The sequence below is a fragment of the Schistocerca serialis genome, chromosome 2 (genome assembly GCF_023864345.2).
Source record: "Schistocerca serialis cubense isolate TAMUIC-IGC-003099 chromosome 2, iqSchSeri2.2, whole genome shotgun sequence".
Classification (NCBI taxonomy): Eukaryota; Metazoa; Arthropoda; class Insecta; order Orthoptera; family Acrididae; genus Schistocerca; species Schistocerca serialis.
In genome coordinates, this window is record NC_064639.1 from 765,266,600 (window position 1) to 765,292,836 (window position 26,237).

The 26,237-nt window shown below is 48.4% G+C and overlaps 1 protein-coding gene across 1 annotated transcript in view; it reads left to right on the forward strand.

Moving 5' to 3' along the window:
- The first annotated feature begins 5,335 nt into the window (after positions 1-5,335).
- LOC126457986 (uncharacterized) overlaps positions 5,336-26,237 on the forward strand; it is a 40,507-nt gene continuing 19,605 nt past the window's right edge. The window contains exons 1-2 of the mRNA XM_050094751.1: positions 5,336-5,442; positions 18,213-18,375. Coding sequence (XP_049950708.1) covers positions 18,302-18,375 — 74 coding nt within the window. The 5' untranslated portion in view covers positions 5,336-5,442; positions 18,213-18,301. The remainder of the gene's footprint in view (positions 5,443-18,212; positions 18,376-26,237) is intronic.

The following is a 26,237-nucleotide window of genomic DNA, read 5'->3' on the forward strand; positions in this document are numbered from 1 at the left end:
AAATTGTTTGGATCCGATGAGAAGTTATCGAGATATTTCAACGTCTTCAGATAAACTGAACACCCTTTATATCAGTAAACGTATTTGCACATCTCAAAAGGAAACAGGCAGTGGCCCACTGGACAATAAAAAAATATGTTTCGGTGACACACAGCTGGAATGGAAATTGAGAAATTCATCTAGGATTTGTAAATAAACTTGAATTCTGCGTTCATCTTTACTCCACAAAGAGAATATTAGACCCGGCTGTCCAGGAGCTAACTTGGTCACGTCGTTAGGTACAGCCAGTTTCCATTAGCATATGTTGAAACTCACCACCATTCATCTCTTGGCACTTCTGAGCCCTGATCAGCATCGAAGCTGGACTGCTAGAATTATTGCAGCCTCATCCGAAATGTGCTGTTGCAGTTCTTGAAAGACTATTAGGATTGTTGTGATACACCTTAGACTTGAAGGCTTCCCACACAAAGCAATCGCACACTAGCAGATCAAGCTGGGGCCGCGACCAGACTGACCTCTGATAACTACTCTGTCAGCTTAGAACATAGAGCAAATGTGCTCTAAGGTTCGGCCGGCTGTATGGGCACCTCTCCCACTAATGCTGCCACAAATTCACGACCAATCGTATGCACTCATCTGGGCCACTTTTATTTGCTCCACCCTGTACAAGTTGAAATACGTGCTTCCAGATTGAATATTCACTCTGCGGCGGAGGGTGCGCCGATTTCAAACTTCCTGGCACATGAAAGCTGTTTGTCGGATTAGACTTCGAACCTGGGACCTGACGGAGGTAGGGCTCGAGGCGTGTTTGCACAGCTTAGTTAGTAGAGCACTTGATCACGAAAGGGAAGGTCCCTGGTTCGAGTCCCTGTCCGGCACATAGTTTTAAAAAGCCAGGAATTTTCAAGGCTGAGGTCCTTTTCTAAATTACGTTTAGGATCGAAGTTTTCATTTAACCTATAAAATTTTCAATGTGCCCTCCACTTATTCTCAAACTTCCATACGATAGTAAAAGCCGTCCCACATCTTGCTTGTGTTCTGTTACTTTATTTTCTGCAGTTATTGACACTGGCGCTGCAATATCGTGCCCGAATCATGATGGCCGGACGCGGATTTTGAACTGTCGTCCTTCCAAATGCGAGTCCCATTGTGCTAACCACTGCGATGACGATATGACTGTCTGGTACCGGTTCTACATCGTCGGCGCTAACCAAAGCGACCAGTCTATTCCTGTAAGGTCATTTTTGCAGCAGCTGTTTATAAATTGCAGCGGTATCAAGAATAACACTTTTGCAAGTTGCGTTTTAATTTTTTATGCATTCATACGCTTTTCGCCAAGCCATCTTTAGCGAGTGTCCTGGAATATTATAGGACGTTTTCGTTGTCACATATTGGTTGTATATTTCAAACAGTTCATAGGAATTTTTCATAATTAAATAGAAAGGTACTTACAGATCAGCGTTCAATTCATTCTTTGAAAACCAAGTAGCCCTCCCTCATGTGGAAAACCGGTCGAAAGCCTCCAATTTTTCTTGTAGTCGCCGGCCGCGGTGGTCTCGCGGTTCTAGGCGCGCAGTCCGGAACCGCGCGACTGCTACGGTCGCAGGTTCGAATCCTGCCTCGGGCATGGATGTGTGTGATGTCCTTAGGTTAGTTAGGTTTACGTAGTTCTAAGTTCTAGGGGACTGATGACCACAGCTGTTAAGTCCCATAGTGCTCAGAGCCATTTTTTTTTCTTGTAGTCAATGTGTTTCCGTAGCGTAACACTTTAACTGCCATTATCTGGGTGTAGTGTGTCATTTGTGTTTGCAAGTGTTGCAAACTTTCACTTGTTTTTTTTGTTTGACTATACGTGTTGATGTATACTGTTTAAAGACAAGTTGTCGTTACCAGAAATGTCGAAAAGGTCTTGATCAGTTTACTTCAGATTTATAGACGATGCTCATATAAACTTTCGGACTGAAACTTGCTCACATCTAACATATTACGGAGAAACTTTGTTAGGAGTCCTTCTGCAATTTATTTCAAGTTGTTACACAGTCCTATTCGAACGCCAAAGCGCACTTTTCTAAACAGTAATGTACGGTTTTCCTTTTAAAATTGACTGCGAGAAAGAAAATACTGTGCTGTGAAAATGCAAGGTTTCGTTTGCATTCCAGCAGTCAGTTTTAGCTTAACTATGAGAGCATTTAAACCATTGGACAAATTTTTTCTTCCACATATATTCTTCCTCCTAATATATAATTTTAAACGAAAATTATGTACAAAACGGTGTGTTGTTTTGTTTTCTATGTTTAAGAGGAATAACGAATGTTGTATTTATAGCTTATCGACTTATGATTAGAATACTATCATGGAAACTTTGCAGTCCTAGCCGGTCACAGATTAAAACTATGAGAAAAATTGTCGTTAAAGTTACTATCATCACACATCATGCAGCGTAAGAGGTCTCTCGCCCACCACTTTATACGGGGTGTTCAAAAATTCTCTCCGCAGTGCCGTTTGATTGTGAGCTGCGCGTGCCGTTATGATTGTTCGCCTGCCTGGATTTTTCAACGAAACAATAAACGCTCAACGATACTGCAGTGGTATTCTGTACCCATTCATTGCAGAACTTGTGTTAGGTGAAATACTGAACGGTTATTTTCAACAAGATGGTGCAACCGCGCGTAGAGCTCGCGTTTCAATGTCAGTGCCTGCTGATGTTTTTGGTGATCGCACGATTTCACAGGGACTTTGGCCTCCTCGATCGCCTGACCTAACACCACCTGACTTTTTCTTCTGGGGTGCAGCGAAAGCAACTGTCTATAAAAACCATCCAAAATCCAACTGAAAACTGCAATATCCACTTTCAGTGCTTCTGTTACAGAAGGAATGTTACAGCTTTTGTTTGGAAACGTGATTAGACGAGCTGAATTGTGTATTCAACAACAGGGTGATACTTTCACGATTTAATTTGAAAACTTCTAAGTAAAAATGAATATTCAATAAATTAATAACTTGTATTTCACTGAGTTTCATTTCGTTATATTCACTGCGGCATAGAGCACGCGCGGCTAACGATCATACGGCGCTGCGGAGAGCTTTTTTGAACACTCCGTATTAATGATAACAAGCGATTTACCCATTCAGTTTGTCTTCATTTCCCAACTGTGGTTTCAATAAACAAGGCTTAAAGTGAGATAGAGAGATGGGAAGAGGAGATAGATAGCGAGGGGAAGGGGGGGGGGGGAAATGGACAGAGAGAGGAAGAAGGAGGACATAGACAGAGAGAGAGACGAGGAGAAGATGGGCAAAGAGAGGTGGAGGAGGAGATTAGGACCTATATACAATTTCCGAACATATGTAGCTGTTGCGAAGCATTGCCGGGTTCGCTAGTCTTTTACATAGTCAGTTAGTGTAAACAGTGAGTGGTTGGTCATATTCGCTTGGTAGTTTAGTAGTAGCTTCTTTTCTGATGGTTGTTTTGTAAATGTTTCCTCTACAGTTAGCAATGTCTTTCATTGTTTGTTCTAACTATTTTGATATATTTCTCTATTGTAGTAGGCTTTTGATTCATTTCTCTTAAATATTCTCTAGAAGTTGAATACCTTGTACCAGATTCCCATGGTCTGCTATGTGGTTTACATCGGTTGTCGAATGTTGTGTTGGTTTTTCCTATATACCTTCCGCCACATGTGTTGCATAGTAGTTGTAAACTATTGCAATTTAAAAGTCTTTTATTGGCATGGTATCTCTATGTCGACTCGACTTACATTGAGTAATGAATGAACGAACGAGCTAGCTCCACCTGGGAGTCTCCTACAGGCAACTGCATAAACCCGCAAGTTACAACTGGCGCCAGCGTTAATATTTCATTTCAATGCGTAAATTACCATTTACCCTCATCCGTATAAAATGCGCAGTCTTGAGAAAAGGCATGAGCGTTCTTCAAATGCCTTGTAGTTTCTAGCCAGTCACCCCATTCTTGGGGATACAACTGCTACACAGTGGCGTGATGCGAAAGAAGATACTGGGGACGATGACTGAGCTAAATGAAATAAAATCGTGATCACTTCTGAATTAGGACGTTCAAGCTGCAAGTTGGCCGCGATGCACGCTACGAATTAGTATGAAACTTCCTGACAAATTAAAACTGTGTGCCGGACCGAGACTCGAACTCGGGACCTTTGCCTTTCGCGGGCAAGTGCTCTACCAACTGAGCTACCAAGCACGACTCACGCCCCGTCCTCACAGCTCTACTTCTGCCAGTATCTCGTCTCCTACCTTCCAGACTTTACAGAAGCTCTCCTGCCGAAGGTCCTGAGTTCGAGTCTCGGTCCGGCCCACAGCTTTAATCTGCCAGGAAGTTTCATATCAGCTCACACTCTGGTGCAGAGTGAAAACACCTCTTTCAAGAATTAGTATGATTTGGTTTAGCGACGAAGCCCACTTTCATTTGGATGGGTTCGTCAATAAGCAACATTGGTGCATTTTGGGGACTGAGAATTTGCATTTCGCGATCGAGAGTCTCTTCAGCCTCAATGGGTAAATGTGTTGTGTGCAATGTCCAGTCACGGAATAACCGATGCGATATCCCTTAACGGCACGGTGACTACCGAACGGTAAATGAAGGGTTTGGAAGATGATTTCCTCCCCATTATCCAAAGTCACCCTGATCTCGACAAGATGTGGTTCCTGCAAGACGCAGCTCGACTCCCATCGAAACAGGAGAGTGATGTCTTGGAGGAGCACTTTAGGGAGCGAATTCTGGCACTGGTGTACCCAGAGGCCCCTGGCATGGGCCTCGATTGGCCACCATATGCTCCGGATCTGGACACACGTGACTCCTTTTTGTAGGGCTATATTAAAGACAAAGTGTACAGCAGTAAACTCAAAACCATTGCTGAGCTGAAAACAGCCATTCAGCAGGTCATCGACAGCATCGATGTAATGACGATTCAGCAGGTCATGCAGAATTTCGCTATGCATCTGCGTCACATCGTCGCCAATGATGGAAGGCATATCGAACATACGAATATCTTAAGTGCCGTATACATGTTGAATAATATGCTCGCACGCCGTAGTTTGTAACTAATCTGCTTTTTTTTTTTTTCATGTAGTTCAGTAATCGTCACCTTGTCGCTGCGCTGTGTTGTTGCTGAGAGGTTGGTGCGCCTGTGTGCAGGGTGGCGCGCCACCTGTCCGGCGTGCCCGACGGCGGCGAGGGCGGTGCGGAGCCGCACCGCGTGCGCCACGGCAAGGCGCGCCACCACCAGCACCAGCACCAGGGCCGCCCCGCCCCCGCCCCCACCCCCGCCGCCCCCGGCGCGCCGACCGCAGCCGCGGCCGCAGCTGCCGCCACCGCCGCCCCGGTCGTCGCCGTCGCCGCTGCCGCCGTCGCGCCCGACGTCGACACCGTCCCTGACGCGGCCACCACCACCGCCTACAGTCACGAACCGGGTAATGCTGCTTGCCTCTGGCCCAGGCTGCCAACTACACTGTCTGATCAAAACTAACCGGACACCTATTATTGGCCATTAGTGTGTGTCCACCTTTACGACGGCTTGAACTCTGCTGGAGGCACTTTCAGTGAAGTGTAGAGGAATGGCCGTCCATTCTTCTTCAATAGCCGAAACCGTGAGGGAGTGAGGTTGGACGCAGGGTTTGGAGCGACATCGATGTCGTAACTCACTCTAACGGCGTTCCCTCGGGTACAGTTCGGGTCTCTCGGCAGGAAAGTCCAGTTCAGTAATGGTAATGTCCACAAACCATTGCCTCCTAGGTGCTTTATGATAAGCTGCATTGTTGAGATTATACAATCATCGTCTCCCCACTGTTCGTCTACTGTACACAATACTCATTTCTGTAAAATTTGTTCATATTTTTGTGCATCAAACGTTTCCATAAGCACGATGAGAGAACCACACTCCAACCACGAAAAATACCCAATCCCTAATACCACCATACCTCACTTTTAGCACTACACAAGATACAGGAAACGTTCTCCAGGCATTCGCCAAATGGCTTCAAATGGCTCTGAGCACTATGCCAATTAACTCCTGAGGTCATCAGCCGCCTAGAACTTAGAACTAATTAAACCTAACTAACCTAAGGACATCACACATCCATGCCCGAGGCAGGATTCGAACCGGTGACCGTAGCGGTCGCTCGGTTCCAGACTGTAGCGCCTAGAACCGCACAGCCACTCCGGCCGGCGCATTCGCCAAACTCAAGCTCTTACATCCGATTGCTACAATGCAAAGCGATTCCTCACTCCAAATCACGTGTGTCCGGTCAGTCACTGTCCATTGGCGTCGGTCTTTACACCACCTCAAGGGCCGCTTAGTTTTGACGACAGAAATGTGTGGCTTATGATCTACCACAAGCCCATTGTTTTTAATTTCCTACGCACGCTAAATACGTTAGCCGGACTGATGGCAGTACTCTGGAACTGAGGAGTGACTACTTCCACTGATCTCATGCGCTTCTTAAAACCACCCTACGCAATGTTCGACCATAGCTGTCCGCGAGTACATGAGGTCTCTTTGGTCTTGGTTTAGCTGTGTCTGTTCCTCCTCATTCGCACTTCACAGTCACATCACCCACAGTCCACTTGGGCACCTTTAGACAGGTTGAAATGTTCTTCATGGATTTGTAACTCATGTGACATCCAGTGACTAATCCAAGTTCTAAATCACTGAACCTTTTTATATGCTGATGAGTCCGCCTGTCGTGATATCCGGTGATCATCTCCGCATTTGGATATCCGGATACTTTTGATCAGCTAGCGTACTTAACAGTGCCTGAATGATTACATTCTGCCACTGTAGCTGTCATTGGAAGGATTAAAACACCCCTTTATTTTGTTTCCCTTACTACAGTCTTTTGACTGTGAAGACTTACATATTTTTGGCCCACTTACAGTCATTTCTATGTATTGTGCTTACGGAGAGTCGAAGAATAAAATCATTTAAATAATACTGTAAACGTATTAATATGGCCGTATTCCAGTACTTCACTTCAGAAGCATGACAAGTGCATCTTGTACTAATAATATGCGGAAATTCACGGAGTTACACTTACATGGATATGGTTTCTGTTCTTTCGGACATCTCCGCAAGAACAGACACCATTGATGACTTGCAGCCGTCTACAACGAAATTAGAATTATATTAATACATTCAGCTGCTAACGGGCGTTAATATATATCAATGGGGAAAGGTGAAAATGTGTGCCCCGACCGGGACTCGAACGCGGGATCTCCTGCTTACATGACAGACGCTCTATCCATCTGAGCCACAGAGGGCACAGAGGATAGCGTGACTGCAGGGACTATCTTACGCACGCCTCCCGCGAGACTCACATTCTCACCTTGTATGTCCACACACTGTATTCGCAGTGGCCCGCCGCCGCGACCGAACCCAGTTCCCTCTGAGCAGCCATAGCGTACGGATCTGCGTGCCAGCACGTTCACAGGAGCTCAGTCCGTCAGTTCACCTGATGATGGCGACATGTATGATCGCCGAAATATTGTGCCCGTTGGACACTGTAGACCGGCAGTACACCCGTGGATATTTTGATTATCAAATACGCCGGGAGAAACTCAAGAAACACATCATACACCTTCACGGGAAGGAGATGTACCGCAGCATGAAGTAATTTGAAAAGTTGCGCCACCGTAGATGTCGTTTGCTAAGTACTTCTGCCTTTCTAAAGAGCTGTCGTTCCGAGAATGTTGTTCCAAATTTTGCTAACGTTATACATCACATCGATTCTGCAGCAGCTAAGAGAACCAAGAAACGAGCCAGCCTCGCATTGGTACGTGAGAGAGTGCAATTCACCCGCGGGAGCCTTGAGTTTATCTCACAGGAACTACTCAAACTACATTTGCAACTGGCTAGTAAGTTCACTTCCTTTTCCTGGGATTGGATTGATGGTGTCACCTGGGTGTCAGCTGATTCCGCCCATAAGAAGGCAACGGGACGTCTAACAGCTAAGTTCTCACGTCTCCTTGACAAACCATCTCTGCAGGTTCCGTGCAAGACTGTCGTCAATTTGAGTGGCATGGTGTTGAGTGATGATGCGGTCTCGGTTTTGCAGAAAGGTCTCAACTTCGCTCCCACCCCCAATTTCACTCCGGTCGCAGAAATTGTTAGTGCTGTTGAACAGGTTGCAGCTCGACTTCCGCCTGAATCAGCTGAGGAAATACGTCGTGAAACTTGTCATGCGTTGACGAAATCCAAGCCGATGAAGTCAAATATCACCAGTAAAGAGAGGGCGGACATTCGTGATCTGAGGGAGCGCTCTGAAGTTGTTGTCTTACCGGCTGACAAAGGCAATGCTACAGTTGTTGTCTCCCATAAGGACTACACTGACAAGATGCAGAGCCTGCTAAATGACGATTCCTACCGGAAGATCAGCGTTGACCCTACAAAGAAGGTGGAGAACAAGACGAGGTCGCTTCCCAAGGACGCAGATTTACCCGAGGGTGACGCTAAGAAATTGTTACCCCAAGGTCCGGTACCGCCTAGGCTATATGGACTCCCGAAGGTTCACAAAGAGGGGGTACCATTACGCCCCATTGTCAGCAACATCAGGGCACCTACATATTTGTTGGCCAAATACCTGACTGGAATATTAAGTCCTTATGGGGGTAAATGCCCTCATCACATCCGTAATTCCGTGGATTTTGTTAAACGCCTTGATAGCTTCAGGTTGGATGAGTCAGATATCATGGTGAGTTTTAACGTAGTTTCCTTGTTTACGAGGGTACCCCTGCGAGAGTCACTAGAATTGATTAGTCAGAAGTTTGACGAGAAGAACACTGAACTTTTTAGGCATGTCTTGACTTCCACGTATTTTCTTTTTAATGGAGAATACTACGAACAAACGGAGGGAGTCGCCATGGGTAGCCCACTCTCACCGGTGGTAGCGAATTTGTACATGGAGAACTTCGAGGAGGAAGCCCTGTCGTCATCCGAATGGAAACCTACTTACTTTTTCCGTTACGTGGACGACACGTTCGTCATCTGGCCACATGGTATGGATAAACTCCTTGACTTCCTTACACATCTAAACTCCATACACCCCAACATCAAATTCACTATGGAGACTGAAACGGAGGGTAAATTACCTTTCCTTGACGTCTTGGTCAAGAGAAGGGCTGACGGCACCCTAGATCATGGGGTGTATCGGAAGACTACGCACACTGATCTGTATTTGCACGCAGACAGCTGCCACCACCCTTCACAGAGGAATGGGGTACTTAAAACTCTAGTACATAGGGCGCGCACTATCTCTGACGCAGAGAGTCTACCCCAGGAATTGGAACATCTGAGAACTGTATTTCGAAAAATTGGGTACTCAGAGTGGCAGATTCAACGTGCTCTCCGCCCAACCACTGCAGCACAACCTCTTGAGATGGATGAAGTCACGAGGGAGGAGGTAGGCACTGCATTTATTCCATACACAGGCGCACTCTCGGGGAAAATCGCTCGCATTCTGAAGAAACACCGGGTCGGAACTGTGTTTTGTCCTCCAAATAAAACTCGTGCACTGGTGGGGAGCGCCAAAGATGACCTCGGTTTGAGGAAGGCCGGCGTGTACCAGATTCCGTGTCAATGTGGCAAGTCGTATATTGGTCAGACGATGCGTACCGTCGAGGATCGATGCCGTGAGCACCAGAGGCACACTCGTCTGCTGAATCCGAGCAAGTCGGCGGTCGCTGAACATTGTTTGTCGGAAAATCACGCCATGGAATATGACCGCACGAGGATTCTGGTACAGGCGTCGAGATACTGGGACAGCGTTGTTAGAGAGGCCATCGAAATTCGCACCAATGACGACCTCATAAACCGTGACTGTGGCTATAATCTTAGCAAGGCTTGGGAACCAGCGATCGGGTTAATCAAGAGTAAATCGAGCAAACGTATAGTTGTGACGACCACGGCGGACAGAGCCATCACTCCGACGTCATCTCAGACGCCGTCGCAATCTGTTCCACCGCGCAACCGTGGCGCGGGGCGCGGACGGCGGAGGGAGCGCGCCGCGGGCGGAGGGTATTTAAATCGGCCGCCGCCGCGACCGAACTCACCAGGAGACAGAGTACGCACGCAGATCGCGGCAGACATTCCGGATTCGCGCGAGAGATGTCGAAGCGAACGGAGCTACGTACTGCGAAGGGTGTGGCAGATCGCCGTCCGGCGGAGCTTGCTACGTCGGCGACCCCATCTGGCCCCCCACTTATGACGGACCACGCAACGAATGAGGACATGATGGATATCGCTATGGATGCGCTTACAGTTCCGCTTCCGGAGTCGGAAGAAGACGAGCCGTCTGCCGTACCACCACCTCGTCGGCAATCCGGCAAAAGCAGAAGAGAAGACGATACGGCCCCTACCGGCGGGCGCAGCTCCCCGGCTGAGAAGCGATCGAAACGAACGCCTGCTGACGATGCTGACGGATTCACTCGCCCGAAGCGACGCCATACAGCGCGACGACGGGTGCTGTCCACCCACGAGCCGGCATCCACTGCCAACACTTTTGCTGCCCTTGAGGATGCCCCAGAGGAACCACCGCGCCCTTCCACGGCGCCAAGGCGGGATGCGCCACTTCCGCCGATCGTTCTGAAATACGAACGGACCTTCCGACAGCTGCAACAGCTTCTCAATAGCTGGACGACGGCAGTCTACAATGTGAAGGTCGCCGGCGAGACATGTACAAGATTACGCTGCGCTCAGCAGACGACTACCGACGCGTGACGCAGGAGGCTTCTGAAAGGGCAATCCCTTTCTTCACTCACGCCACCACACCGGACCGCGTCCTGAAGATTGTCATCCGGCATCTGCCCTTCAACATGGAGCCGGATCACATTAAAGAAGAACTCGAAGAGCTCGACTTCAGTGTCAGAACTGTGGTCAAGATAAAGCAGCCCAAATCACGTGACTACATGCCCCTGTTTCTCGTCATCGCAACCGATACAATCGAGAACAGGAAGCTCTACCAGCTCACCCGACTCGTCAACGTCTCGGTGACCAGACAAGACTTGCGCGCCAAGAGAGGCCCTGTTCAGTGCTACCGGTGCCAGGGCATCAACCATGTCGCCCGGCATTGCTCCATGCCTGAAAAATGTGTGAAGTGCGCCGGTGCACACCCAGCGAAGGACTGCCCCATCCCTCGGAAGCAGCAGCCAACGTGCGCTCTCTGTGGGGGCGCTCACGTTGCCAGCTACCGCGGCTGTGAAGCTTGGAGACGCGCCAGCGCTCGTCAGCGAGGCCAGCCAGTCGCCGCGAAACAGAAGAAGTCTGCCAAGGCTGAACCTACAATCTCCCACGCCACGGTTGTCGCCAGAGGACTGGCGCCCTACCGACCCAACAGCGATGACGCCGACCATGCAGGCCCTCAGGCACGTCGCCGCAATGAAGACTCCCACACCCGCGATGTTTTTGAAGACGCAGGGGCACGACATCCACTACTAAACTGCGCCACTCCACCTGTGCAGAATTCGTCGGACCCGGAATCGGGCCCCTCCTCTGCTGCCCTACCCGTGACGTCTGGTGCACGCCCCCAACGCCGCGGCGGCCGGCGCAAGACGGGGGGTCGCACAACCAACGCCCCAGAAGAATACAATGGCGAAGAGGTGGCCACCTCCATCGGCGCCAGAGAAGATACGACTCCTGCCGCCTCCGCCACGGACGTCGCCAGTCTGATTACTCAACTCACCGCACTTGTGGCGAGCGCAACAAAACTGCTTGATGTCCTCACGCAGCACCTGACCGCTGCACAGAAGATTGCCGCTCCGGCAGCCACCAGACGCTCCTCCACTACTCATTATGGGAAGTGTTAGAGGACTCACGGTCGTCGCGTGGAACACCCTCTGTCCACGCACACAAGCTGGCGAATTTCGTCAATTTCTTCGTGATGAAGCCGTGGACATCTGTCTGCTCAGCGAAACCCGCCTTAAACCAGGCATTGCAGTCAAAGCGCCGAACTACTCCTGTTACCGTGCTGACAGGCCAACTGCCGGCGGAGGAATGGCCATCTACATACGGAATGGGATCCGTCACCACCAGATTCAACTGCCGCCGCTCGTGACTCTGGAGGCGATTGGAGTTGTCGCGCACACGTCAGCGGGAGCCATAACTTTCATTGCCATCTACAAACCACCGTCGCATCCTTGGGTAGATGCGGACTTAGAATCTCTTCTCTCCATCGGAGGCAAGCTGTTCATCGCTGGAAACTACAACTCCAAGCACGTCGCTTGGCGTTCACGACTCACCAACAGAGACGGACGCCGCGTCCTCCGAATCGTGGATCGCAATGACGCCGTGGTAGTGGGTCCCTATGATCCCACCATCTTCCCCGCTAATGGACAACCGGACATCGTCGACTTCGCGGTCGTGAAAGGCATTCCGCACCGCATCCTCGCCTCGACACGGAATGTTCTCTCCTCTGACCATGTGCCAGTTGTTTTTGACGTCGACCTCGACCCACCGCAGTTACCCAGGCGTGGGGTGTCACTCTCTGGAGTCAACTGGGATCTCTTTCGCCACACCGTGACCGAGTCCCTAGCTGGGATGCCACCTGTAGACGACGCAGAAGCTGAAGATTCCCTCCTCCACTTCACAGACGCCGCCCTCGCCGCTCTCGCCGCAGTCAATGAGGCGGCTCCGCCCAGACGCGAGCGCCAGGACCACTCTCGACAGCTGCCCCCCGCTCACCTTGCACAAATTGCCGAGAAGAACAGAGTGTACCGCGAATGGCAGCGTACACGGAACCCCGCCACCAAACGGCAACTCAACCGTATGCGGCGCGAAATCACGGTGGCTGTGGACAATCACCGCAACTGGGAGTGGGCTAGCCGTGTGGCGACTCTTCAGCTTGACGACGGGTCTGCCTGGAGGACCGCGAAACACTTCCTACGGCGAACGCAGCGTATGCCGCCTCTCCGAACTGCAACCGGAACTGTCTGTGAACCAAACGCGATGGCTGATGCCCTCGCCGATGTTTTTGGAGAGAACTTCAAGCCTGTAGAGGATCCACTGGACGCAGAACATGAAGAGATGGTCACTGACCGGCTCCCTCGCTATCTGGGAACGGAGGGCGATGATGACATCGAGGCCACAACTCCTGAAGAAGTCTCGGCGGCTCTGAAGGCCCTCAATCCAAAGAGAGCTGCAGGCCCTGACGACGTCTCCACTGCCATGCTGAAACAACTGCCTGAGGTCGCCTCTACTCACCTGGCTGCAATCTTCAACAAGATCTTTCGCACCGGTCACTTTCCCCTGCAGTGGAAGCATGCTGAGATTGTGGCTATTCCTAAGATGGGAAAAGATCTCCGGCAGCCGAAGAGCTATCGCCCGATTAGTCTGCTGCTTGCCATCTCGAAAGTTTTCGAGCGCATCTACCTGAAGAGGCTACAGCAACACGTCACCGCCGAAGCTCTACTCCCAGATGCCCAGTTCGGCTTCCGTAAGGGCCACTCTACGGAGCACCAACTTCTACAACTCGTGGTAGAAGCCTTCGATTCCCTGGAGAGGCCCGAATACTTCGGAGCAGTCTTCCTTGATGTCTCGCGCGCTTTTGACAGCGTCTGGCACGATGGGCTGCTCTTCAAACTTCTCGAAATGGGGGTCCCTGGATCCCACATCCGTCTGCTACGGTCCTTCCTCGATGGACGGACTTTTCACGTCCGTGCAGAAACTGGCCTGTCGACAGCCCGTCCCATCAGAGCAGGCGTGCCACAAGGGTCGGTCTTGGGGCCGATCCTGTACACGCTCTACACGGCTGATACGCCGACGGTCCCTCGTGTGCATCTAGCACTGTACGCCGACGACACTGCGCTCTACTCACGAAGTATGCGCGCGGACACACTTCGCCAGAGGTTGCAGCACGCTGTCGTCACCCTAGCCGATTGGGCCGTCAAGTGGAAACTGCAGTTCAATGGCGCCAAGACGCAATTTTTCATTGCAACCCGTCGTGTCATCCCAGCCGCTCTGCCCCCACTCGTCGTTGGAGGCAGTCCTGTCAACTGGCGACCGACAGCGCAGTATCTTGGGGTCACCATAGATCGCCGCCTCACCTGGGGCCCACACGTGAAGGGCGTCGTAAACAAAGCAAGGGGTCGACTTCTCCAGCTCTACCCCCTGCTCAACCCGACGTCGACTCTTCCTCCGCGACTGGGCGTCACGTTGTACAGGGCGCTAATCCGCCCTGTCTTCGATTACGCGGCTGTCGTCTGGGGGAATGCGGCAGACGACCACCTGAAGAAACTACAATATCTGCAGAACAGGGCTCTCCGCCTCGCGCTGCACCTGCCGCGGGACTTCCCATCTGGACCACTGCACGACCTCGCTGAGGTCCGCAAAGTCAAGGACCACGTCCGTATGGTTGCCCGCCGCTTCTACGAACAGGCGCGGCAATCCGAGAACCGGTACATACGCTCTCTGGGGCAGAAGATACGGCGCAATGCCAACGCACGCTGGCCCCAGCTCCTTACGGCATAGGCTGTCACTGAAGAAGAAGACAGAGTGGAACCAACCGGAAGCCAATCACCTCTAGAAGACGCACCACCAGAATAAATAGGAGGCAAAACATGTATATGTTGTGAACTCCGCTTTACTCGAAGACAAGTTTCTTCGCGAAGAAGCCACGCACCCGACCGAACCCAGTTTCCTCTGAGCAGCCATAGCGTACGGATCTCCTTGCCGGCACGTTCACAGGAGCTCAGTCCGTCAGTTCATCTGGTGATGGTGACATGTATGTTCGCCGAAATATTGTGCCCGTTGGACACTGTAGACCGGCAGTACACGCGTGGGTATTTTGATTAACAATTCTTGTAATCGAGGGCCAATGTTGTGAACAGCACTGTACAGCATATCGGTAGGTATGATGAACTATTACCGGCTAGGGAGGATGCGATTCTGTAACATATCGGCGTACCTCGCACCCGTCATGATGACAGTTCGAAAAGCAGCACCATGCATTTCCGAAAAAAAATGGGTCCGATCACAACTGTTGTAGTAAATCCACACCATGCCGTGACTTTCTCGTCATGCAATGGAGTTTACGCAACAACTGTAGGATTTTTGGTAGCTCAGATTACATAGTTGTGGGTGTTGACTAATCCTCAGAATGTAAAATGGACTTCGTCGGTCCTCAAACAATCGTTATTTTCCCCCAGTTTTTGAAGTGGCCACACCGCAAACGTTCTCCGCGTCACAAAGTCGGTGACTAACAGTTCATAATGACGTTGGATTTAGTACGGATAGCACTGGAGGCTACGCCTTAGTGCTCTCCAAACAGTAATGCATGGAATGCCGAAGCGACTTCGGTATTCACGAGCTCTGACTTGACCACATGGAGATGAACCGCTCAAGTCTCCATTGCTTCCTGAACTGACCGAGCAGCAGGAGTACTCGTGTCTGGTCACCATATATGGGCCCGATCCTCTAAATAACCCGCAGCTTTGAACATCGTGATCATTTTCTTCACAACACTTGTCGCAGGATCTTTACTCGTTTGACTACCCATCTTGTGGCAATAGGATCGTAAGGCTGTAGTTGCGGATACTCCATTCTGATAGCAAAGCTTCACTAACAGTACCTTTTCTGGTGAAGTCAACATGCCACTATTGCTGGCACATCTGACTCCCTCACTCACTACAGTTCATCTTACACACGATTCTTATGCAGCGTCACTGACGTGTTGTTGTCCGGCGCTCTCTCTTGGCCGGTTTGTGCGCTCGTTTTTGGTTTCAATAAAACTTCATTCCATTTCAAGCATGTGTGTCAAGTTTTACCCCTCTATGTACGTTATTCGGTGAATTAGTGCATTTTCAAAAAATAACGGACTTTTGGATCACTCTGCACATGAAACCATTCGAAATAGGGCGCGTGCCCATAGTAGTTTCTTGCTTCAAATGATCGTTCCTGTCATATCCCTAGATACTGACCATTTCTCCTGGGACACCGCGTGTATACAGACCGTCTTCGAGAACCGTCAGTTTCAACGCCCCAGAGTATTGCTAAAAGCACGAAACACTCGTTCTTATTTTTAGCGAAACAAACAGCAATGTGGAAAACAATGAAGCGCGAAATAGACTGGTATAGGAATGTGTATTCAAATACAGAGATACATAAACAGGCAGAATACGGCACTGCGGTCGGCAACGCCCATAGAAGACGACAAGTGTCTGGCGCAGTTGTTAGATCAGTTAATGCTGCTACAATGGCAAGTTATCAAGATTTAAGTGAGTTTGATCGTGGTGTTATAGTCGGCGCACGAGCGATGGGACACAGCATCTCCGAGATCGCGATGAAGTGGAGATTTTACTGTACGACGATTTCACGAGAGTATAGTGAATATCAGGAATCCGGTAAAATATCAAATCTCCGACATCGCTGCGGCCGGAAAGAGATCCTGCACGAACGGGACCAATGACGACCGAAGAGAATCGTTCAACTTGACAGAGGTGGAAACCTCCCGCAAATTGCTGCCGATTTCAGTGCTGGGTCATCAAGTGTCAGCGTGCGATCCATTCAACGAAACATCATCGATATGGACTTTCGGAGCCGAAAGTCCACTCATGTACCATTGATCACAGCCCGACACAAAGCTTTACGCCTCGCCTGGGCCCGTCATACCAACATTGGGTTGTTGGTAACTGGAAACATGTTGCCCGGTCGGACGAGTCTCGTTTCGTATTGTATCGAGCGGATGGACACGTATGGGTATGGAGACAACTGTATGAATCCATGGACCCCACTTGTAATCAGGGGACTGTTCAAGCTGGTAAAGGCTCTGTAATCTACATCTACATTTATACACCGCAAGCCACCCAACGGTGTGTGGCGGAGGGCACTTTACATGCCACTGTCATTACATCGCTTTTCTGTTACAGTCGCGTATGGTTCGCGGGAAGAACGACTGCCGGAAAGCCTCCGTGCGCGCTTGAATCTCTCTAATTTTACATTCGTGATCTCCTCGGGAGGTAGAAGCAGGGGGAAGCAATATATTCGATACCTCATCCAGAAACGCACCCTCTCGAAACCTGGACAGCAAGCTACACCGCGATGTAGAGCACCTCTCTTGCAGAGTCTGCCACTTGAGTTTGCTAAACATCTCCGTAACGCTATCACGCTTACCAAATAACCCTGTGACGAAACGCGCCGCTCTTCTTTGGATCCTCTCTATCTCCTCCGTCAACCCGATCTGGTACGGATCCCACACTGATGAGCAATACTCAAGTATAGGTCGAACGAGTGTTTTGTAAGCCACCTCCTTTGTTGATGGACTACATTTTCTAAGGACTCTCCCAATGAATCTCAACCTGGTACCCCCCTCACGAACATTTAATTTTATGGTGTGGGGCGAGTGCAGTTGGAGTGATATGGGATCCCTGATAGGTCTAGACACGACTGTGACAGGTGACATGTACGTAAGCATCCTGTCTGGTCACTTGCATACATTCGTGTCCATTGCGCATTTAGACGGATATGGGCAGCTCCAGAAGGTCAATGCGACGCTCCACACGCCTAGAATTGCTACAGAGCTGCTCCAGAAACACTCTTCTGAGTTCCGCTGGCCAGCAAACTTCCCAGACATGAATATAATTGAGCATATCTGGGATGGGCAACTGCCTTGCCGCAGTGGCTACACCGGTCCCCGTCAGGTCACCGAAGTTAAGCACTGTCGGGAGTGGCCGGCACTTGGGTTGGTAACCATCCGGGTCGCCACGCCCTGTTGCCATTTTTCGGGGTGTACTCAACACTCGAACGAGTAGTAGCGGCTCCGGTCAAAGAAAACCATTATAACGGCCGCGAGAGCGGTGTGCACATGCCCCTCCTATCCGCATCCTCAGCTGAGGTTGACACGGCGGTCGGATGGTCACGATGGGCCACTTGTGGCCTAACGACGGAGTGTGCATATCTGGGATGCCTTGCAACGTGATGTTCAGAAGACATCTCCATCCTCTCGTACTGCTATGGATCTATGGACAGCCCTGCAGGATTCATGGTGTCAATTGCCTCCAGCACTACTTCAGACACCAGTCGAGTCCATGCCACGTCGTTCTATGTGTTCGCAGGGTAGGGGGGCAGTGCGATATTAGGCAGGTGTACCAGTTTCTTTGGCCCTTCAGTGTATATTGTGATATGTTCCGATAGTTGACACAGCCAGAAGCTGCTGCGACGCCTGCAGCTGGACTGAGTGTGTGCGGCGTATGTTGGCAGGCGAGCAGCGCGCCGTGTCGGGCGCGTGCTACGGCGGCAGCGAGGTGCTGCTCGTGGTGGCCGCTACCTGCGCCGTCAACCTCACCTTCATGCTCGCCGTGCTGGCCATCGTCCTCGCCTGCAACAGGCACTCCAAGCCAGACCCCGATTGGAACGCCGCCAGGTGAGGCCCGCTCTACAATCCCCACTGTGACTGGAGATTAAAACCTACATTGTCTGATCAACCGCATCAGGATACCTGTTACTAGAGATTAATGTGGTTGCCTCCCTTCACCTTTACCATGGTTTGAACTTTGCTCGAAACACTTACAATGAGATGTGTGAATGTGTGTAGGGCAATGGCTGTCCTTTCTATCCGTTCTACCTAAAGAGATGACACCAGAGGAGGACGCTGGGGTCTGGAGCGAAGTCAACTTTGTAACTCATTCCATAGGTCTTCTGTTGAATTGAGGTCGTAAATCTCGGCGGATCAGTCCATTTCGAGAATGTTACTGTTCACAGACCACTGTCTTACAGATGTTGCTTTATAACAGGGTGTATTGTCACACTGATATAATCATCATCTCCAAATTTTTCCTGCACTGTGCACGGTAGACAATGCTGTGAAATTTATTCGTGCCCTTCCACATGTAGCGTTTCCTTAAGCGCAATCGGGAGGACACACTCTAACCGCGCGATTTTTTTCTTTATTGTCATTTTACCCCTTACACAAGGTGGGTTGGCAGCGGCAACAGTACGCCGCTCTTCAGCCACAGGTTGTGCAAGAGAAAACAATGGTGACACAGAATGAACATACCATAACGGGGGACAAAAACCAGTAGACATAGTAACGAAATAACACGAAGTCGCTCACACGGAAAGAAAACCAAAGAAACTGTGAGCACTGTACACGAATACTGATGATGGAGATGACACACGTAAACGATGGAGTGTGGGCGGCGAAAAACACTGAAGCACAAATACGACGACATACACACAAAACCGATGGCGATGATCTCCGGCGCGCTAATGTTCACTTAACGTGTGGGAGTCTGGGGACCTGCCAAAAGGGGGAAAAGGTGGGGGAGGAGGGAGAGGGGAGAGAGGAGATGCCAGTGGCAGAGGAGATGGGGGGAGGAAGGAAGGTATGGGGGTAGGGAAAGCCCAGAGGTGGAGGAGGGAGGAAGGAAGGAGGGAGGGAAGGGAGGGAGGCTGCCCTGAGGAAAAAAACGTGGGAAGTGGAAGAGGAGGATCAAAGTTGATAGGAGGGGTAGATGGAGGGGAGGAGGGCATCATCAGGCAGGAGGAGCTGGCGGAAGCCACCTTGGGAGAGGGTAAGGAGAGTGGAGAGATGGAGAGCAGGTGGAACGTGGGAATACAGGCGCGGCAGCGGACAGGGGTGGAAGAGGATGGGAGAGACAAGTGGGTGAGGGGGATCTAGTTTACGGGAGGTGTAGATGATCCGTATCTGTTCGAGGAAAAGGAGGAGGTGTGGTAATGGAATAAGGTCGTAGAGGATCTGCGTGGGGGAGGGGATGGCCATAGATGGTGACATAGAAGTCGAGGAGACGGAAGGAAGGGATGGTTTTGCCTACAATGATCGCCTGTAACCGCATGATACACTCCCATACCGTAATACTACTTCCTCCATACTCCTCTGTAAGCACTACACGTGATGGCAGATAGTCTTCTCCCAGCATTCGCCAAGCCGAAACCCTTCCATCGGATTGTCACAGTATACAGGGTGGTTCATTGATAGTGACTGGGCCATATATCTCACGAAATAAGCGTCAAACGAAAAAACTACAAAGAAAGAAACTTGTCTAGCTTGAAGGGGGAAAGCAGATGGCGCTATGGTTGGCCCGCTAGATGGCGCTGCCATAGGTCAAACGGACATCAACTGCGTTTTTTTTAGATAGGAACCCCCCATTTTTTATTACATATTCGTGTAGTACGTAAAGATATATGAATGTTTTAGTTGGACCACTTTTTTCGCTTTGAGATAGATGGCTTAGTGCTGTCCGTGCAAAGCCTGGGCGTGTTGTTAATGATTAATAAACATCTCACTGATACCCGTCATCCTGCCACTCAGGTAACGTTAAAAGTTCTACCGCTGCTGTGGCATCATTTGACATAATCTCACTCTCTCTCGCTCATTTTCATTTTGTTGCACATTTCAGCACTTACTGTTTCTGATTTTCTCGTGTTTACCGAGCAGGGACTGCCTGCTCAGTGTCCTGCAAAAGAGAACAGTTTGAAGACAATTTTCCACTCATTTCAAAGATGTCGTATTAACTGATTGGATGTATTTCATTTCGGCGCACATATTCTGATTAAGTCCTTATCGAATTATGAAAAGCTTGCTGTATCATGTTCCGATAAAAGCCACTGATTTCGCGGTCATTCCTCATTTTTCAGTGCAGGACGTTTGCTGTACATGTTTCTGTTACATTGTTATGACGGACAGAAGTCGCAAACATTGAGACCTGGAATGTTTAAATGAAATGTAACCGCCTATCTGAAATTTCGTTCCTTCTAAAAAATTGTCAAATGGTTTCCATCGACTGTAACGCGTTAAGAGAATACGAAGCGGCTCCGTCCAGGGGAAACCATGTTTGCGAAGGCACTAACAAACAGAGCCAATATCATTACACAGTCCACCATGACGGTTGCGTGTTAGCATGTAATTATCTTTTACACAATAAGGGCTATTCTGTTCATGTCCTCATAAGCAGAGATTATGTATTTTTACATGGCTGCTAAGATGGAAATCTGCTTTGTCTAACTTAAACAGGAAGTTAGTTAAAATTTACGAGCATAGCACTTTTCATAACACCCTTTGGCGAAGTTCCAAAGACAATACGTGTGTTTCGAGGATTTAATTCCTTTATCACCTCAAAGTGTGTAATTCAAGTCGAACAGCGTCGTTACTCTCAGGTGCACAACTAAAACATATTTCTTTTTCTCCCTAAAAACTACGCACCGATGATGACCTAAACTCTGGTGGTCGGAGGTTCAAATACCCGTTCAGGCACCCTTTTTTAGCCTCTGTTTTTTCTCTTAACCGCTAACGACATATACTTGTATAGTTCCTGTGCACATAATGCGACAAACTTGCTCACTTACTTTTTACCCAACCTTTTATCAAGCTTGTGTTGTGTCTCTAATTCTCAGTGCATCACCACATTGTAGCCTTCGCCCCTACTCCTCCCTCCCCCCCCCCCCCCCCATTCACCCAGCGTGAGGTTGTTGGTTTTTACCCCACAGTATTTCATTCCAGACAGTAAGTAATATGTGTATCAAGTTCAGTTGAAATCAGTTCACAGGCTTAGCAGGAGGTGTTGAACATATGCATAAGTGACATAAATTGCGCAGATGTGAATCTGATTCTGTGCTGTTTTACACCACACGACTCCTGAGAGGCTGTTAAATTTATCAACCGTATGGGCTGATTTAAGGTCACGAAACACGTTCACAAAATTATTGTCTCACTTTAGTGGTCATTCTTGCGATCTTGTTGAAAAACTGAACAGCACAAATAAGAGAGAAACTGCACTTCATACTTTTTAGCGTATTCCACGTCAACTAATTACGGGAAATAAATACCAACAGGTCGTTTTCGAGCCTTTTTACTTCACCTCTTCTCATCTAGACCCCTTTTCCTGGCGGTATTGAGGAATCTTACTCCCACAGCATTTTTGTAGAAATAATGTCATGTGGCTAACAAAAAGGTTGAATTTGCTCTAGGTGTTCCAGAGCTATGCTTCAGTGTCACCCATTTCTTATCCCCACCCGTATGGAATGTAGGTCGTTCTTCCTTCACAGTGCATCTTTGCCGACTGCAAGTGATATATGTATCAAATTTGGCTGAAATCGATCCAGTAGCTTAGGAGGATAAATGGAACATACATGCATACTTACATACATTTTCGTGAAATAGAGAGATTTTCCACTTGTGTATTTATTTTATCTGGCGGCATTAAGACTTTCAGTTTTATATCCAAACAGACATCTTTAATAAGTTAGCATTATAGTATGTATAGTATGTGAGTAGTAAATGATGTTCATATCCTAATGAATATATAATATTTCTGAGATACCGGTCTAATTAACACAGCTAAGTAAATTCCTCATTGAATGTTTGTCGAATGTGAGTAATGACAAATAACAGACATGTAAGGCAGCGATGCAGAAGGAATGAAATCTGGGGAGGAAGATGACTGGAATGGAGAATAGTGAGGAATCGCGAGACGAGGATAGCAGACGAAATAGAAGAAAATAACAGAAATAGATAGAAATAGGAAAGAATGGATAGTCTTCACCTAAAGAGATTTAGGAAACCGACGGGAAACTTAAATCTGGACGGTCAGAAATGGATTTGAACCCGGCTCCACCCGAATGAGAGAACAGACTGTTAGTATGAGTTCAATGTGGGTTTGTAATGCTCTCTTCGGGTAACACAGGAAAAAGCGACATTTAGCAGCTTTTCACTAGATCTAGAGGTAATCTAAGAAAAGTAAAAGACTTAACTGGTCAGTACATCACCGACAAACAATTAAATGAATGGATTCCTGATGAATGGCAACTTGATTGAGGCACAGAAAGTACTCCACGGCGGGTGCGTGGATTTTTACCGAGCGTTCGTGAAAGATTTCAACCTTCCATAGGAATATTCACAATACGAGTATTTATGTAGAATTAACACAGGCGTGCAACTGGGGATTGGTTGGGTACCTCAACATATTTTATTTAAATGTGATCAATACATTGAGGCCGTGTGCATAAGATCAGGTAGTGTTTGTGGCATAGCCAGTAATGAAGAAATTTGGCGGTTACTTGCTATTCTAGCGAATAATACACTACTGGCAGTTAAAATTGCTACACCACGAAGATGACTTGCTACAGACGCGAAATGTACCCGACAGGAAGAACTTGCTGTGATATGCAAATGATTAGCTTTTCAGAGCATTCACACAAGGTTGGCGCCGGTGGTGACACCTACAACGTGCTGACCATGAGGAAAGTTTACAATCGATTCCTCATACACAAACAGCAGTTGATCGGCGTTGCCTGGTGAAACGTTGTTGTGATGCCTCGTCTAAGGAGGAGATATGCGTACCATCACGTTTCCCACTTTGATAAAGGTCGGATTGTAGCCTATCGCGATTGGGGTTTATCGTATCGCGACATTGCGTTGGTCGAGATCCAATGACTGTTAGCAGAATATGGAATCGGTGGGTTCAGGAGGGTAATACGGAACGCCGTCCTGGATCCCAACGGCCTCGTACCACTAGCAGTCGAGATGACAGGCATATTATCGGCATGGCTGTAACGAAACGTGCAGCCACGTCTCGATCCCTGAGTCAACAGATGGGAACGTTTGCAAGACAACAGCCATCTGCACGAACAGTTCGACGACGTTTGCAGCAGCATGGACTATCAGCTCGGAGACCATGGCGGCGGTTACCCTTGACGCTGCATGACAGACAGAAGCGCCTGCGATGGTGTGTACTCAACGACGAACCTGGATGCGGGAATGGCAAAACGTCGTTTTTCGGATGAATTCAGGTTCTGTTTACAGCGTCATGATGGTCGCATCAGTGTTTGGCGACATCGCGGTGAACGCACATTGGGAGCGTGTATTCGTCATCGCCATACTGGCGTATCAACCGGCGTGATGGTATGGGGTGCCATTGCTTACACGTCTCGGTCACCTCATGTTCGCATTGACGACACTTTGAACAGTGGACGTTACATTGCAGATGTGTTACAACCCGTGGCTCTACCCTTCATTCGATCCCTGCGAAACCCTACATTTGACCAGCATAACGCACGACCGCATGTTGCAGGTCCTGTACGGGCCTTTCTGGATACAGAAAATGTTCGACTGCCGCGCTGGCCAGCACATTCTCCAGATCTCTCACCAATTGAAAACGTCTGGTCAATGGTGGCCGAGCAACTGGCTCGTCCCAATACGCCAGTCACTACTCTTGATGCACTGTGGTATCGTGTTGAAGCTGCATGGGCAGCTGTACCTGTACACGCCATCCAAGCCCAGTTTGACTCAATGCCCAGGGGTATCAAGTCCGTTATTACGGCCAGAGGTGGTTGTTCTGGGTACTGATTTCTCAGGATCTATGCACCCAAATTGCTTGAAAATGTAATCACATATCAGTTCTAGTATAATATATTTGTCCAATGAATACCCGTCTATCATCTGCATTTCTTCTTGTTGTAGCAATTTTAATGGCCAGTAGTGTATATCTAAAGGTAAACTATATAAATGTCAAAGTATACGATGTCTCGAGCAAGGAAATGAAGTCAGTAGCACTCAAAGCAGTTGATTAGTAATTAGGGTCCAGGAAGTTTTAACTTCCGCACATTGAGAAACATAACTAGGAGTTATGTCAAGATCAAGACGATGCGAGTAGTCGAGATTCTACGGAACGTCAGGGACAAAAGACAATTTCTGTGAGTCCATGGGACCAAGTCGGGCATTCGTTGCCTAGCTCTCCCGTGACGTTGGAGGAGAAATGAAGTGAATTCTGTTGAGTGCGGTGGGGACGCGGCATTGGATGCTCTGAGGTCGTAGAGGCGACAGTGTTGTGCCAGGAAAACTTTCCTGATAAGCCGCTCAGAGCGAGGAAAAAAATTATTCTCCGAAAGTCTTCCAGAGGACTCGATAATGTGCAGTGGACAGAGTAAACCATTAGTAATCTGATTTAAATAATATAGCATATGGTTATAGTCTGTAGTTGTACTTAGTTCTTCTTGAATCATTGAATATAGATTCTGAGTACATGGCCACCTGTCGTTGCAGGAATACTAGTTCAGAATTCCTATATAAAATGGCGCATCTACTAAACGTAATATAATACTGATATTTAGTTTTAAGCGATTAGAAAATGTGTGCTTAGGATGAATTATTTTAGCTGTAGAAATTTTATTCAACGCCGAATAACGATTGTATGAAGACATGCTTTAATATCTCTACAATTACATTTCGTGTTATACGACCTGAAATACGCAACGAGACTACACCTTTAGTTTGCTAGCAGCAATAAATAAATAACATATAGCTATAGTCAAAGACAGCGATTAAGAGCTGAATACTGAAACTCGGAGATAGAGAGGTCATGAACGAACTTTCAAATCAGGTGGCAATAACAAAGAAAGGAAGTGGTACGTCTTATATTCTGTACTGCATAATCTAAAATTTACCTACATTTTTCTGTTGCGAGATGTCATTTGTATAGCAGGCCGTAGCTTTTGATGTGGGTGTTTCACACGTATATTCTACCTACAACTCTTTGTAAATGTTCATGAAAAAGTAAAAATCAGTATAACGTCGCAGGACCAACCACAATCAAACGACCTAAGTACCTTTCGATAGTATTTTCTAGACAGCTGCTACTCTGTGCCAGACAGCTTCAGCGAACAAACATTATTATCTAACTCGTTTGGTTTGCAAGCAAACAGGAACTCACGTACTTGCTATTTAGAACAGAGAACATTGAACTAAACAATCAGTTCTACCGAATACGTACTTTATGTAAATCATTGAAACATCGTTGTTTTGTTAGGTCAAAATCCATTTAGGTGTTCAAAAACATTTCATTCAGATTGACACCGGCTTTGAAATCCTACGCACTTATAACGTTGGTTTGCTCCCGGGAAGTTACCGATTGGCCACTCAGTTATTCAAATGGTTCAAATGGCTCTGAGCACTATGGGACTCAACTGCTGTGGTCATCAGTCCCCTAGAACTTAGAACTACTTAAACCTAACTAACCTAAGGACATCACACACATCCATGCCCGAGGCAGGATTCGGACCTGCGACCGTAGCGGTCTCGCGGTTCCAGACTCTAGCGCCTAGAACCGCACGGCCACTCCGGCCGGCTCAGTTATTCATATAGATATTTGTTTAAGCAGTAATTTCCTATGTCCAGTTGGCACACATGCTCTTCCCTTGTTGCCAAAGGACGTTGACTGTTGCTACAAATACGGTGCTATAAGCTTATTGACAAGCAGAGAGATAACGCCT